The following is a 15,913-nucleotide window of genomic DNA, read 5'->3' as shown; positions in this document are numbered from 1 at the left end:
TTCCTATCCCCCTTCCACCTGTGGTATTTCTCCTTCCCCATCCTTCCATAACTGTGGTATCTCTCTTCCCCATCCCCCTTCCTCCTACGGGGTCTCACTTCCCTATCCCCCTTCCTCCTGTTGGATCTCACTTCCCCATCGCCTTTCTCCTGTCGGATGTTTCTTCCCCATTCCCTTTCCTACTGTGTGATCTCTCTTCCCCATCGCCTTCCTCCTGTCGGATGTTTCTTCCCCATTCCCTTTCCTACTGTGTGATCTCTCTTCCCCATCGCCTTCCTCCTGTCGGATGTTTCTTCCCCATTCCCTTTCCTGCTGTGTGATATGCCATCCCAGTCCCCTTCCTCCTGTGGGATCTCTTTTCCCCACCCCCCTTCCTCCTGTGGGATCTCTTTTCCCCACCCCCCTTCCTCCTGTGGGATCTCTCATTGCCTTCCCCTTCTCCTGTAGGATCTTTCTTCCCAATCTCTTTCACCCTGTGGGATTGCTTCCCCATCCTCCTTCCTCCTGTTGGATCTCTTCCCATCCTCCTTCCTCCTGTGGGATCTCTCTTCACCATCCCCGTCCTCCTGTTGGATCTCTCTTCCCCATCTCCTTCCTCCTATGGGACCTCTTCCCCATCCCCTTCTTCCTCTGGGATCTCTCTTCCCCATCCACCTTCCTCCTGTGGGATCTCTCCTTCCCATTCCCTTTCCTCCCATAGGATCTCTCTTTCCTAACCCCCTCCACCTGTGGGAACTCTCTTCCCCATCCCCCCAACTCCTGCGGCATCTCCTTTCCTCATCCCTTCCTCCCTTTGGGATCACTTTTCCCCATCCCCCTTCCTCCTGTGGGAACTCGTTTCCCCATCCCCCTTCCTCCTGTGGGATCTCTTTTACCCCATCCCCCTTCCTCCTGTTGGATCTCTCTTCCCCATCTCCTTCCTCCTATGGGACCTCTTCCCCATCCCCTTCTTCCTGTGGGATCTCCCTTCCCCATCCACCTTCCTCCTGTGGGATCTCTCCTTCCCAATACCCCCAACTCCTGTGGGATCTCTTTTCCCCATCCCACTTCTTCCTGCCGGATCTCATTTCCTCATCCCCTCCCTCCTGTGGGATATCTCTTCTCCATCCCTTTCTTCCTTTGGGATCTCTCATCCCCATCCCCCTTCCTCCTGTGGGATCTCTCTTCCCCATCCGCCTTCCTCCTGTGGGATCTCTCTTCCCCATCCCCTTTCCTCCTGTGGGATCTCTCTTCCCCATCCCCCTTTCTCCTGTGGGATCTCTCTTCCCCGTCCCCCGGTGGGATCTCTCCTTCCCCATTCCCCCATAACTGTGGTATCTCTTTTCCCCATCCCATTTCCTCCTGTGGGATCTCTCTTCCCCATCACACTTCCTCCTGTGGGAACTCCTTCCCCCATCCCTTTCCTCTTGTGTCTTTCCATCCGTTCCCTCAGGTGGGGTCTCTTCCTCCATCTCCCATCGACATTTCCCGATTCACAAAGCTTCCTCACTGTGGGGCCATATCACCCCCATCCCTGCCCCTTCTGACACTCTGTTGTCAGTAACACTTTTCTAGCCAACGGAGAACGAGACAGAATATGTGGAGTTCACAGTGTCACAGCAACAGACTAAATGACTGACATTGGGTGAATACACTGGAGCTGGGCAGTGAGGGACATTGACAGTGATGGGAACTCCGATCAGTGATTTACGGAAGGGTTTAATGTTTCCTGAAATATCCGCGTGAGAGAATTTCCCTCAGACCCACGGTTTGTATCACTTTGTTCATCAATTTGTCTGTTTGTGTTTAGACTCGGGGACAATAAACTGGGAGATTCAGGAGTGAAACTGGTGTTGTCAGCTCTGAGGAACCCGGAGTGTAAAATACAGAAACTGTGGTAAGTACCAGACTGTGGGAGATTGAGTTTACAGTCACTGGGTGTCTGACACTGAACATTATTGTGATCAGTAATTGTGTTACTGATAAACACTGGGGATCTGTACCGTCTCCTGTCTCTCTGTGTCCTTCACCCTCACTCTCTCTCATCTCCAGGCTGAACAATGTCAGTCTCACAGATTCTGGTGCCGAGGATCTCGTCTCCGCTCTCAGTACAAACCCATCCCTGACGGAGCTGGACCTGAATTATTATGACCTGGAATATTCAGGAGTGAAACTGGTGTTTCTGGCTCTGGGGAACACGAAGTGTAAAATACAGAAACTGCGGTAAGTACCAGACTGTGGGAGATTGTGTTGACAGTCACTGGGTGTCTGACACTGAACATTAATGTAATCAGTAATAGTGTTACTGATAAACACTGGGGATTTGTACCGTCTCCAGTCTCTCTGTGTCCTTCACCCTTACTCTCTCTCATCTCCAGGATGAGGAATCTCACAGATTCTGGTGCCGAGGATCTCGCCTCCGCTGTCAGTACAAACCCATCAGTGACGGAGCTGTACCTGAGTGATTGGGAACTGCGAGATTCAAGAGTGAAACTGGCCTCTGCAGCTCTGAGGAACCCGGAGTGTAAAATACAGAAACTGCGGTAAGTACCAGACTGTGGGAGATTGTGTTTACAGTCACTGGGTGTCTGACACTGAACATTAATGTAATCAGTAATTGTGTTACTGATAAACACTGGGGATTTGTACCGTCTCCTGTCTCTCTGTGTCCTTCACCCTCACTCTCTCTCATCTCCAGGCTGGGGATGGTCGGTCTCACAGATTCAGGGGCCGAGGATCTCGCCTCCGCTCTCAGTACAAAACCATCACTGACGGAGCTGGACCTGAGTTATAATAAACTGGGAGATTTAGGAGTGAAACTGTTGTCTGCGGCTCTGGTGAACTCGGAGTGTAAAATACAGAAACTGCGGTAAGTACCAGACTGTGGGAGATTGTGTTTACAGTCACTGGGTGTCTGACACTGAACATTAATGTGATCAGTAATAGTGTTACTGATAAACACTGGGGATTTGTACCCTCTCCTGTCTCTCTGTGTCCTTCACACTCACTCTCTCTCATCTCCAGGATGAGGGATGTCGGTCTCACAGATTCTGGGGCCGAGGATCTCGCCTCCGCTCTCAGTACAAAACCATCCTTGACGGAGCTGGACCTGAGTTGTAATAAACTGGGAGATTCAGGAGTGAAACTGGTGTCTGCGGCTCTGAGGAACCCGGAGTGTAAAATACAGAAACTGCGGTAAGTACTAGACTGTGGGAGATTGTGTTTACAGTCACTGGGTGTCTGACACTGAACATTAATGTGATCAGTAATAGTGTTACTGATAAACACTGGGGATTTGTACCGTCTCCTGTCTCTCTGTGTCCTTCACCCTCACTCTCTCTCATCTCCAGGCTGTACAATGTCGGTCTCACAGATTCTGGGGCCGAGGATCTCATCTCCGCTCTCAGTACAAAACCATCACTGACGGGGCTGGACCTGAGTGATAATAAACTGGGAGATTCAGGAGTGAAACTGGTGTCTGCGGCTCTGGGGAACCCGGAGTGTAAAATACAGAAACTGCTGTAAGTACCAGACTGTGGGAGATTGTGTTTACAGTCACTGGGTGTCTGACACTGAACATTAATGTGATCAGTAATTGTGTTACTGATAAACACTGGGGATTTGTACCGTCTCCTGTCTCTCTGTGTCCTTCACCCTCACCCTCTCTCATCTCCAGGCTGAACAATGTCGGTCTCACAGATTCTGGGGCCGAGGATCTCGTCTCCGCTCTCGGTACAAACCCATCCCTGACGGAGCTGAACCTGAGATTAAACTCTCTGACAGACGGATCTGTCCCCGGTCTCCGCCGCCTCATACTGACCCTCCCGAGTCTGGAGTGGATCTGGTGAGTGTTTGTGTTAATGTTCAATGTGATAAAATGTCAGCGGATCCGCGGGTTTTCTGGTGATATTTGTCTGTGAGTGTTGTTGAAACATTAACCCCGGTCCCCTGTTACTGACACTGTTGTGTAATCTGTTTATTTCATCTTCATTTTCCCATCTGTTTCAGGCTGGTGGGGAATCGGTTCAGTGAGACCGGATGGAAGGAACTGGAGCCTCTACGGGGAGTCAGACCCGGACTGAGTGTGGATCTGTGAACATCCCCTCCCCTTTAACTCCCCCCACCCCTTTAACTCCCCCTCCCCTTTAACTCTCCCTCCCCTTTAACTCCCGCCCTTACCTTTAACGGCCGCGCGCCGGGGCTGATTCCCAACGATTTTAACGGAACTGGCAGCGGTCTCAAGCTCGGTGATATCGGAAGCGCTCCCGCAGTGACGCATTTCCGCCCGTTGTCCGGCGGCGCCACTTCCGCCGGATGTGCGGGATCGAGACTCTCCCGCGTGACCCCCCGGGGAATTACCCGGACAGGAGGAGCCCGGGGGGCCGGGGCTCAGTCTGGGACACCGGTGTCCCGGGGGGGCCGGGGCTCAGTCTGGGACACCGGTGTCCCGGGGGGGCCGGGGCTCAGTCTGGGACACCGGTGTCCCGGGGGGGGGGGTCTCAGTCTGGGACACCGGTGTCCCGGGAGAGAATCCTTTTGCTCCCGTTGCCGAGGACGGTGCATTCGGCAGTCTGGCCGATACAATGGTGTTAAATTGACAAATCCCTCGGCAATGGCCTCGGATCCGCAGCGATCCCGGACACGGCCCTGAAGTGTGATTGGATGCAGAGTGACGGTGAGAGACGGGACTGATTAATCTACCGGTCACCCGTTGTCGCCGGTCAGTTAATTGTGAGTGAGTCGGGAACAGTGTGGCGACCCACTTTCTGCGCAGGCGCATGGACTCACAAATAGCCAGCGCGGTGAGCACCTCTGACGTCATTTCCGCTCGGAGAGGGCGGGCGCTCGGGATTAAATGCGCAGGCGCATCGGCTCACAAATACCCCAGGATTAAATGCCAGCGCCGCGAAGTTTGAATAAACTAGTCTGGAACAGACTCACCGACTGCAAGTCGTTGTCTCTCGCTCTGTATGTAGTACATCGCTACAACAGCTTATTTATTCCCGCAAGTCAGCAGCTCACATACTGTTTAATTATCATTTATCATGATGAAATCAATAAACCGCTGTAACTTCCTGACTTGGTGTCGGACTTGAGTTTGTTTGAGGTTTCCGCTGCTCCCCGCACCCTGTGCACTGTAACAGTGGGTCGGAGCTCCTCACACTGACACAGTCGCGTCTCAGCTCCAGGCTGAGGGAGGTCGGACTGGCAGAGTCTGGGTGCCCAGGATCTCGTCTCAAATTAACCCCCTTCCTGGCTAACCGTCCCCCTCCTGTACCCCGCAGACAGTTAATATCGGCTCGAATATCAGACGTGAGTCACTGAGGTCCCGAGTACGAGACGGATGGAGGATGGAATACCGGCGTGAAACACAGAGTGAAGCTCCCTCCTCACCGACCCATCACACACTCCCGGGCTCAGACACAGAGTGAATCTCCCTCCGCACCGTCCCATCACACACTCCCGGGGCCAGACATAGAGTGAATCTCCCTCCACACCGTCCCATCACACACTCCCGGAGCCAGACACAGAGTGAATCTTCCTCCGCACCGTCCCATCACGCACTCCCGGGATCAGACACAGAGTGAATCTCCCTCCGCACCGTCCCATCACACACTCCCGGCGTCAGACACAGAGCGAATCTCCCTCCACACCGTCCCATCACACACTCCCGGGGCCAGACACAGAGTGAATCTCCCTCCACACCGTCCCATCACACACTTACGGGGTCAGACACAGAGCGAATCTCCCTCCACACCGTCCCATCACACACTCCCGGGGTCAGACACAGAATGAATCTCCCTCCACACCGTCCCATCACACACTCCAGGGGTCAGACACAGAGTGAATCTCCCTCCACACCGTCCCATCACACACTCCCGGGGTCACACATAGAGTGAATCTCCCTCCACACCGCCCCATCAAACACTCCCGGGGTCAGATACAGAGTGAATCTCCCTCCACACCGTCCCATCACGCACTCCCGGGGCCAGACACAGAGTGAATCTCCCTCCACACCATCCCATCACACACTCCCGGGGTCAGACAGAGAGTGAATCTCCCTCCACACCGTCCCATCACCCACTCCCGGGGTCAGACACAGAGTGAATCCCCGTCCACACCGTCCCATCACACACTCCCGGGGTCAGACACAGAATGAATCTCCCTCCGCACTGTCCCATCACACACTCCCGGGGTCAGACACAGAGTGAATCTCCCTCCACACGATCCGATCACACACACTCCCGGGGTCAGACACAGAGTGAATCTCCCTCCATACCGCCCCATCAAACACTCCCGGGGTCAGAAACAGAGTGAATCTCCCTCCACACCGTCCCATCACACACACCCGGGGTCAGATACAGAGTGAATCTCCCTCCACACCGTCCCATCACACACACCCGGGGTCAGATACAGAGTGCAGCTCCCTCCACACTGTCCCATCACACTTACACCTGGGGTCAGACACAGAGTGAATCTCCCTCCACACGGTCCGATTACACAGTGAGGTATTATGAAACAGCGAATCTCCCTCTCTGACCATTCAGTATAGGCTCAGAACTGAGAGATTGACATGCGGTTGAAGGGGGGAGTCTAAGTCCGGAATTCAACTCTCCCCCATTCTCTCCACAAATCACTGTCAACACAGAGAGGGAGGCGTTTGGGGAGAGAGGGGGTGTGACAGAGATGAGGGGGCTGCATGGCTGTGGTAGGTCACGGGGAGGGAGGCGATGACGGAGAAGGGGATTGTGGTAGATGTTGAAGGGGTCGAAGGAGACGGAGAGGCATGCAGGTGAGGGATGTGTCGACTGATGTGAGGAGAACAGCAGCGGAGGGTGGAGTATCCGAGGACGTGTCTCACCGCTGTACTCTGAATTACACCCCCCCCCCCCCCCGCTTCAAAATGTGACAATCATACCAGTGCCGGAGAAGAGTAGGGAGAGCTGCCTCGACAACAATCGCCCAGTGACACTCACACCTACTGGGATTAACTGCTTTGACAATAGACAGTAGGTGCAGGAGTAGGCCATTCGGCCCCTTCTAGCCAGTACCACCATTCACTGTGATCATGGCTGATCATACACAATCAGTACCCCGTTCCTGCCCTCCCCCCATATCCCTTGACCCCGCTGTCCATAAGAGCTCTATCTAACTCTCTCTTGAATGCATCCAGAGACTTGGCCTCCACTGCCTTCTGGGGCAGAACATTCCACAGATCCACCACTCTCAGGGTGAAAAAGTTTTTCCGCATCTCCGTTCTAAATGGCCTACCCCTTATTCTTAAACTGTGGCCTCTGGTTCTGGACTCACCCATCAGCGGGAACATGCTTCCTGCCTCCAGCGTGTTCAATCCCTTAATAATCTTATATGCCTCAATCAGATCCCCTCTCATCCTTCTAAATTCCAGTGTATACAAGCCCAGTCGCTCCAATCTTTCGACATATGACAGTCCCGCCATCCCGGGAATTAACCTCGTGAACCTACGCTGCACTCCCTCAATAGCAAGAATGTCCTTCCTTTAATCGGGAGACCAAAACTGCACACAATACACCAGGTGGGGTCTCACCAGGGCCCTGTACAGCTGCAGAAGGACCTCTTTACTCCTATACTGAATTGCTCTTGTTATAAAGGCCAGCATGCCATTAGCTTTCTTCACTGCCTGCTGTACCTGCATGCTTGCTTTCATTGACTGATGTACAAGAACACCTAGATCTCGCTGTACTTCCCCTTTTCCTAACGACTCCATTTAGATAGTAATCTGCCTTCCTGTTCTTCCCACCAAAGCGGATAACCTCACATTTATCCACATTAAACTGCATCTGCCATACATTTGCCCACTCACCCAACCTGTCCAAGTCACCCTGCATTCTCATAACATCTTCCATACATTTCACACTGCCACCCAGCTTTGTGTCACGACTTGGAGCAAGGTTCCTCTCTCTCTGAGAGTCGACCAACAATCTGGCAAGGGCTGACCGGAGCTATCGGAGTCTTATCCTCTGGTGGCGAATGGAAACCAGGTGCTGGTGATTGAGAGGAATTGGGAGCGATTGGGAATCAAGTGCGGGGATCTGGTTGAGAGGCTGGTCATACCCAGAGTCGACCCCTTCTCCAGCGAGGACGTGGGCCCGCTGTGATTTGGGGAAACTCGACGAAAGGTCTACCGCGGATACGATCTCACTCGCTCTCCCCTGGTCCCTGGGCATTATAACACCGACGCCAGGCTGCTGATGACTGAGACCAGCTCGGCGTTCAGCATCATCCTCCCCTCCGTTCTGATCCACAGGCTCCAGATCCTGGGCCAGCGAACCTCCCTCTGGAACTGGATGATGGAGATCCTCATCACCGTGACTCCCTCAGCACCGGGACATCGGGGAAGGGAGAGGAGCCTGAAAACTCGACGATTCAGTAACACCTTCTTCCCCTCCGCCATCAGGTGTTTGGATGCGTCAGAGCACCCCCCGACATTTCTGCCGTATTTATTGTAATTTATTGTAATTTACATTAAACTTACATCCTTTAAAATAGGAAAGGGGGATATAAAGAGCAGAGATAGAAGGAGGGAGAGAGTGTGAGAGAGGAGAGATGGAGAGGGAGGGAGGGGGAGAGATATTAGGGAAGAGAGAGAGACTGAGCAGTTCATTTCACTCGGAGAGAGGGGTGAGAGAGAAGGAGGGAGCGGGAGAGATATTAGGGAACAGAGAGAAAGACTGAGGAGTTGTTCAGTTCACTCGGAGGGAGGTGGAGAGAGAGACTGTGAGGAGTTGTTCATTTCACTCGGAGGGAGAGAGAGAGAGAGAGAGTGAGGAGTTGTTCATTTCACTCGGAGGGAGGGGGCTCGCTTGCTTCGGTGAGTGTTGGGTGTTTGTCCCTGGGGTCGTGGTTTCCCCCGCACAGAGGATCTGAATCCCCGGCGATGAGCAGAACAGTGGGAGGGTCAGAAGATCAAACCAGGAACCAACCGCGGGTGGGTTGGGGGGGGGGGGGTGTCGATGGGACACAATTCCCCAGGACAACAAGGCTCAGCATGAGTGATACATACCCCTCTGTATTTCACTCCTTCTCTAATCCCCTTCTTCCACTCCTTACCCCCTCCCTTCTCTTTATACCCCCCCCCCCTCCGTCCATTAACTTTACATCCTTTTTGCTTTACCGGTTGCGCAAAAGAACAAATCTCAGGTCGTGTAAATCACCGATGGTAAATCGGACCGTGAATCCGGCAGAAGAGATGAGACACAGGGGGACGGGACGTTCGACACGCCGGCCTCCGGCAGTCGGGACACTGAGTACGGGAGTCGGGGGGTCACGTCCCAGTTGTACAAGACTTCGGTGAGGTCACGCAGGGAGTCCGGTGTTCGGTTCTGGTCGCCCTGCTGGGGGAAAGATGCCCCCGAGCTGGGAGAGTCCGGGGGAAGATTTGCGAGGAACTTGCCAGGACTCGGGGGACTGGGATACGGAGAGAGCTCGGGAATGTTGAGGATCTGTTCTGTGACATTTCAGAGACGTATGAAAGCACGAGGGGGACACAGATCAGGCGAATGCGTGCGCTTTATTTCCCCCGGGACTGGGGTATCGAGAGCAACAGCGCACGTGATTGAGGTGAAAGCAGCTGAAGAGGGGAGCGGGAGAGCGAGAGGGGTTGGATAAAAGGGAGAGCGGGGTCGAGAGGGAGTAGAGAATGGGAAGAGAGAGAATGATCGGAAGGGGGAAGAGTTGGGGGAAAGGGAGGCAAGGTAGCGAGAGGAAGGGAAGTGAGGATGTAACAGCGGAGGGGAGGAGGATGAGAAAGAGAGAGAGTTCAGAGGAACGAGGGTAAAGAGAAAGCAAGATGGCGAGTGAGAGCGATAGAAGGAGGGAGGTTAGGGACGAGGGGCAGAGAGGATGGGTTAGTGAGAGTCGGAGAGAGAGATGGGGAGAACGAGGGTGTTGTCATGTGATTGGAGTCGGACCCACGGGCTGTTGACTGAGATCCCGGATGTTTTCAGGAATATCCGGGCACAGAGGTGCAGGCTTCTCACAGATGAAACGATGGCGAACCTGACTGCAGCGGGAGAGATGAGTGTACCATGTACATCCTTTGCATTCGAACTCTCCAGCGTTCTTCCCATACACGACCTGTGAGGTCACTTTTCCGTCAAGGAGGGGAAAACCACTTCAAATGACAACTCCAGCAGACAGCCCTGTGTCAGTCCCCAAAGTCACTGACACCCTCCCTCACCACTGACCTGTATCAGACCCCAACATCTCCCACTTCCCCAACACAGCCCTGTGTCAGCCTCCGGAATACACCCACTGACCCATACTCCCCCTCAGGCTTATGTCAGTCCCCAAACTAATCGCTTACCCCACAGTCCCGTGTCCCATTATGTTCCCACTGACACACCATAGAACAGTACAGGCCCTTCAGCCCTCCATGTTGTGCTGACCCATATAATCCTTTTAAAAAAGTACTACCCCGTAACCCTCCATTTTCCTTTCATCCGTGTGCCTGTCCAAGAGGTTCTTAAACACCCCTAATGTTTTAGCCTCCATCACCATCCCTGGCAAGTCACTCCAGGCACTCCCAGCCCTCTGTGTAAAACATTTACCCCCGATGTCTCCCCTAAACTTCCCTCCCTTAATTTTGTGCCTATGCCCTCTGGTGTTTGCTATTGGTTCCCTGGGAAACGGGTACTGACTATCCACCCTATCTATGCCTCTCATAATCGTCTAGACCTCTATCAAGTCCCCTTTCATTCTTCTACGCTCCAAAGAGAAAAGTCCCAGCTCTGCTAACCTTGCTTCATATGACTTCTCTACCAAACCAGGCAACATCCTGGTAAATCTCCTCTGCACCCTCTCCATAGCTGCAAACTTACCACCAAGGCCATCTATTCCATCTTCTAAATCATTGGAACACAGCATAAAGAGAAGCGGTCCCAACACCGGCCCCGGCAGAACATCACCGGTCACTGTCAGCCGACCAGAAAAGGATCCTTTTATTCCCACTCACACCCCTCAACGTGATACCGACACCCCGCTCTCTGTAGCATCACCGACACCCCCTTCATCATCTCCCTCAGTGTTACAGATCCGTCTGTCTCTGATCGCCCCCGATCAAAAATACCGGAGTATTTGGGAACAATATCCGGAGGCGAACAGGACCCAGCGCCCATGTCGACCGCAGATCGACGAGCCGAACTCAACCCTTGAATCCAGGACAGGCGAGGATTCCCGCCCGGATCCCCGTCTCAGGAATGTTCCGGCCTTCAACCACAACGCCTCCACCCCCGAGAGCAAACTGTTTGTCCCCGAAAGCCACCGCTCACCCTCGAAAACGAATTGTTCGCCCTGCGAAGGAACCTCTCTGTCCTGAGCACCGATCTCTCTGTTCAGCATTCAGCGCAAACTCATCTCCGAGACAGATTCAATGACCTGGAATTGAAATACAGAACTCTCAACGAAACCAAGGCTCAAATCTGCCGACTGCTGACTGTCGTGGTTTCTCGTGCCCCACAAACGACCAGGAGACGCAGAAGGTTCTTCAAGAAGTGTTGAACTTTAATTTGCAAATCAAGAGTTGAGACAGTCGTTGAGCTGGTCGCCGATTGCCCACCGATCCTTGTACATAGCATTTTTTATAGCAATCTCCTGGTTTAGTTGTATTAGCATATCCAATCGGTCTACAGTTGCGTATCACAAGTACATCCGCCACTATTGTCTCTACCCATTGACTTAATCCTGTTCTAATCTACATCTATAGGGAGAAGCAATGTCGAGGTTTCGGGCCGAGACCCTTCGTCAGGACTAACCGAAAGGAAAGATAGGTTAGTCGTGACGAAGGGTCTCGGCCCGAAACGTCGACATCGCTTCTCCCTATAGATGCTGCCTGGCCTGCTGTGTTCTACCAGCATTCTGTGTGTGTTGTTGTTTGAATTTCCAGCATCTGCAGATTTCCTCGTGTTTGCTAATCTACATCTCTTAGCTGCCTCTCATTAACACACCATTGTCTTCTACATTCTTAAGATTTCATTCTTCTACTAAATTGGATATATAGCAAGTTCAATGCTATCTACATAGTATTGATTACACAGCAAACAATGCAACTTTTATACTCCAGTATATCCCCCCTTTGAGACCCATAGGGTCTCACACAGAGAAAGATGACTAAGAGCCCGCGCACAAAAGCCCCAATAAACTCAAGCACTTATTCCCAAATCTCGGGTTAAACTATAATTTTCTGCGCCAAGACCTCAAAGTATTCTCTCCCTGTTACCCTGGGCCGCTGAGCCAAAAACCTGTCCCTTTGTACATGAGACAGGGGGAAAAAAACTCAGAAGCCCTTGCAATCTACCCCCACACTGTCGTTTTGCTCCTGTTCATCCTGCAGGTGTTGTAGGCTGTAACGATACATTTTCGGTGTTTCTTTCTCCACTAAGCTTGCTTCAGTAATTGCCACGAGCATCGGAAATTGTTTGGTTGCAGCACGCACTACAAGAGACTTGAGACAAGGAGGAAAACAGCACAGCTCAACAATACAATACTGACAGTTTTTGCCATTTCAGTCAGCCATGCTCCCCATCCTCCGAGTCTACCGTCTAACCAGTCAAATAACTGATGTCCGGACCCTGCATTCTGTTTAACTTCCTTTCTTAGACTTTTCAACTTATACATTGCCTTAGTAACCGATCCTTCCGGACTAGTGTTATTTGGTATAAAAGTACAGCACTTCTCTCCAAACATCACACAAACTGCGAGGAAGCCTGATAGAACATACACCAATATGGGCTTTGATAGCAGGGGTCTGTTATAACACAAAGCTTCAGGAAGCAAGCCTTAATCGGACCTGGACACTGTCGTTCACATTGCTCCCCTGTGCTCTCTTCGCCACCGCGTGCAGGTGGAGGAGTTATAAGGCATGGGGACTACATGCTGAGCGGGGCTTTCCCTTGAGCACAGGTAGCAATTCTGTCTCTCCATCATTCCTGCCGTGTAAGTTGCCCATTGATACCACTGATTAGTACGTGTCTGTAACCATGGCGAGGAGGTAAGTGTTGTGCTCCTCTTACTTCTTTTCTGTAGGTTCTGTGGGGACTTAACAGTCCCATTCTGTATCTGCCACACTAACGGTTCCCAAGTCTGCACTGGAGTATGTGGGTGCTTTGTCCCCAGGGGCACGACTGGTCGTTCCCAGCTCATCCCCATTATCTGAAGAAGCCCTACTGTCCACCACCACATCCTGAGGGTCTTCAGGCCCGTCCTCAGGACCAAACATTTCCCTTACCAACTGATCAGACTCCTGAGGTGCAGTGTCAGCTTCTTGTTCCTCCTGTTCCTCCTGTCTGTCTCCTGCTAACTGCTCCTCCGCATCACTTACCTCGGACACCTCACCTGATTGCCCTTGCGGGGCTGCCCTCGTGCAGTGGTTCAGATGGTACCGGGTGGGAGCGTCCTTCTACCTGAACTGCGGTGGGTGACGCCTTGGTCACCGTAAAGGGTCCTTCCCTTCTCGGCTCGTTCCACTTTCTCAGAAAAACTCGCACGTAAACCTGGTCTCCTGGTTTGATCGGTCCTTCCCCTTGTACGGTCTCCGGCTCTTTCTGTTTTTCCTGGGCATAAATAGACCTATGTATCATAGTTTAGCTGCTGCATGTATTGTTTCAATTCTATTTCCAATTGTTCCAAACTAGGTCCTTTATACGGCCCTCTCCACTGGGGCACTGGCATGGGCCTCCCAGTGAGCATCTCATGCAGTGTCAGGCATGTTATTCGATTAGTTTGCATGCGGTAACTCATCAATGCTAACGGTAAAGCACCGACCCAATTAAGTTTAGTGTCTGCACAGATATGGTTCAGTTTGGCTTTCAGGGTTCCATTAATTCTCTCTACCATGCCCTGCGACTGAGGGTAGTATTCACATCCAAATCTTTGCTTTATCCTCAGCGCCTGTAATACCAATTTGACCGCTTTCTGGATAAAAGCTGAACCATTGTCTGAGCTAACTTCTGTAGGTATTCCAAACCTTGGGATCACTTCAGTTGTCAGAAATTTTACCCCTGTCTTTGCCCCTTGATCTCTTGAAGGTACCGCCTCCACCCATCTGCTAAATCGATCAATTACTACCAGCATGTACCTCTTCCCTCTCACTGTCTTTATCATGTCTACGTAATCGATCACTAGATGTTTAAATGGTCCTTCAGGTACAGGAATGTGACCTATTGGGGTTGTAATTCCCTTCCGAACATTATTCTGTGTGCATACCTCACACTATGACAAGACAAAGTCCACTGAAGCCTGGATATAAGGCGACCAAAAACCATCCTTCTTTATTTTCTTTATCACTTCCCCCCTTGCACAATGGTCCATCCCATGCGCTTCTGAAATCAGAACCGCCAGTAGAGGGGTGGGCACTACTAACAAACCGTCTTCCGTGCTCCACAAGCCTTCCGGGTTCTGCTTGGCCCCCCTTCGTCTCCACATCGTCTGCTCTGCCAACGTTGCCTTACCTTGTATTTCAATTAGGTCCTCTACCACAGGTTCTGGAGCTAGGCTTACCTGGGGGGCAATGACAGCTGACGTACACCCAGACGCTTTTCTGGCTGCCTCGTCCGCAGCTTGATTTCCCTTTGTTATTACATCATTTCCCTTTTTATGTGCCTGGCATTTTACTATAGCCAATGCTTTAGGTTTCATCATGGCTTTTATTAAGTCTAGAATTCGCTGACATTGTTGTATGGGATCTCCACTGCTTTTTTTAAAACCTCTCTGTTTCCACACTGCCCCGAACAAATGGCATACTCCATGAGCATATGCCGAATCAGTATAGATGTCTACTGTCTCACCTTCCATCATTTCACACGCAGCTGTCAGAGCTTTGATTTCCGCTAGTTGGGCGGAACACGGTTGGGGACAGGACTCCATCCTAATAATCTTATAGCTCGACTGATCCTGCTGCACCACTGAGAATCCTGCGTGATTTCCATCATATTCCCTATAACAAGAGCCAGCTACGAACAGAACCTTTTTTTCTGCATCCTCTAGTGGTTCTGACCATAAATCCGCTCTCAATTTGGCAAATGTCATCGTCTTCCCTACACAATCATGGGGTTCTCCTTCATAGCCCAAAGGGACAAAATCGGCTATATTACTGGTAGTGCATCTCTGTATAGTTATGTCAGGAAATGTCAATAGCATCTTATACGCTGCTATCCTGGCTGGCGTCAGCACAAATTTCCCTCTTTCCAGCAATTCTGCTACTTTGTGGTGTGTGTACAGAGTCACAGGATAGCCCAGGGTTACAGATGATGCCTTTTCATATGCATAGTACAGCGCCGCCAATCCCTGATAACAGGATGGATACCCCTGAGCCACCTCATCTAGTCTCGTACTGTAGTATGCTATCGGCTGCTTTGCTTTTCCTGTGCCTGCCTCTTGTGTTAGAACCGCTGTGACACAACCCTCCTGTCGGTTGGATACATACAAATGAAAAACCTTCTCGTAGTCAGGCAAAGCTAATGCTGGTGCTGACTGCAATTCCTGCTTAATAGTATTGAAAGCTATCTCCGCCTCTCCATTCCACTGTAAGCCGTTCTTCAAATTTGTATGTCCTGCTTCTTTCATTATCTTTCTCAAAGGTGCCACAATCTCAGCATATTCTCCTATCCAATCTGAGCTGTACCCTGCCATTCCCAAAAACGTCATCATCTGCCCTACAGTCTGGGGTTTTGGGGCCTTAGTTATTGCCTCAATCTGATCTGGTGCTTTCGCCTTCACCCCCTTGGATATTACCCTGCCTAAGTATTCCACTTGCTGCGTGCAAAATTGCAGTTTCTTTTTGGATACTTTATGTCCTCCGTGCGCCAGCTTCTCTAACAGAGTTATAGTGTCCTGCTCACACTGTTCCTTACTGTGGGAGCAAATCAACAGGTCATCCACATACTGTACCAATGTACTT

The 15,913-nt window shown here is 51.6% G+C and overlaps 1 protein-coding gene across 1 annotated transcript in view; it reads left to right on the top strand.

Annotated features, from left to right (window-relative positions):
- LOC140724071 (uncharacterized) overlaps window positions 1-3,512 on the top strand; it is an 83,664-nt gene extending 80,152 nt beyond the window's left edge. Inside the window, exons 8-12 of the mRNA XM_073038557.1 lie at window positions 1,790-1,876; window positions 2,358-2,522; window positions 2,678-2,848; window positions 3,004-3,174; window positions 3,330-3,512. Coding sequence (XP_072894658.1) covers window positions 1,790-1,876; window positions 2,358-2,522; window positions 2,678-2,848; window positions 3,004-3,174; window positions 3,330-3,504 — 769 coding nt within the window. The 3' untranslated portion in view covers window positions 3,505-3,512. The remainder of the gene's footprint in view (window positions 1-1,789; window positions 1,877-2,357; window positions 2,523-2,677; window positions 2,849-3,003; window positions 3,175-3,329) is intronic.
- Window positions 3,513-15,913: the final 12,401 nt, after the last annotated feature.

This window comes from Hemitrygon akajei, unplaced genomic scaffold (genome assembly GCF_048418815.1).
Source record: "Hemitrygon akajei unplaced genomic scaffold, sHemAka1.3 Scf000158, whole genome shotgun sequence".
Taxonomy (NCBI): Eukaryota; Metazoa; Chordata; class Chondrichthyes; order Myliobatiformes; family Dasyatidae; genus Hemitrygon; species Hemitrygon akajei.
Note: the sequence above shows the minus strand (reverse complement) of the source record. Positions and strands in the feature narration are given on the sequence as shown.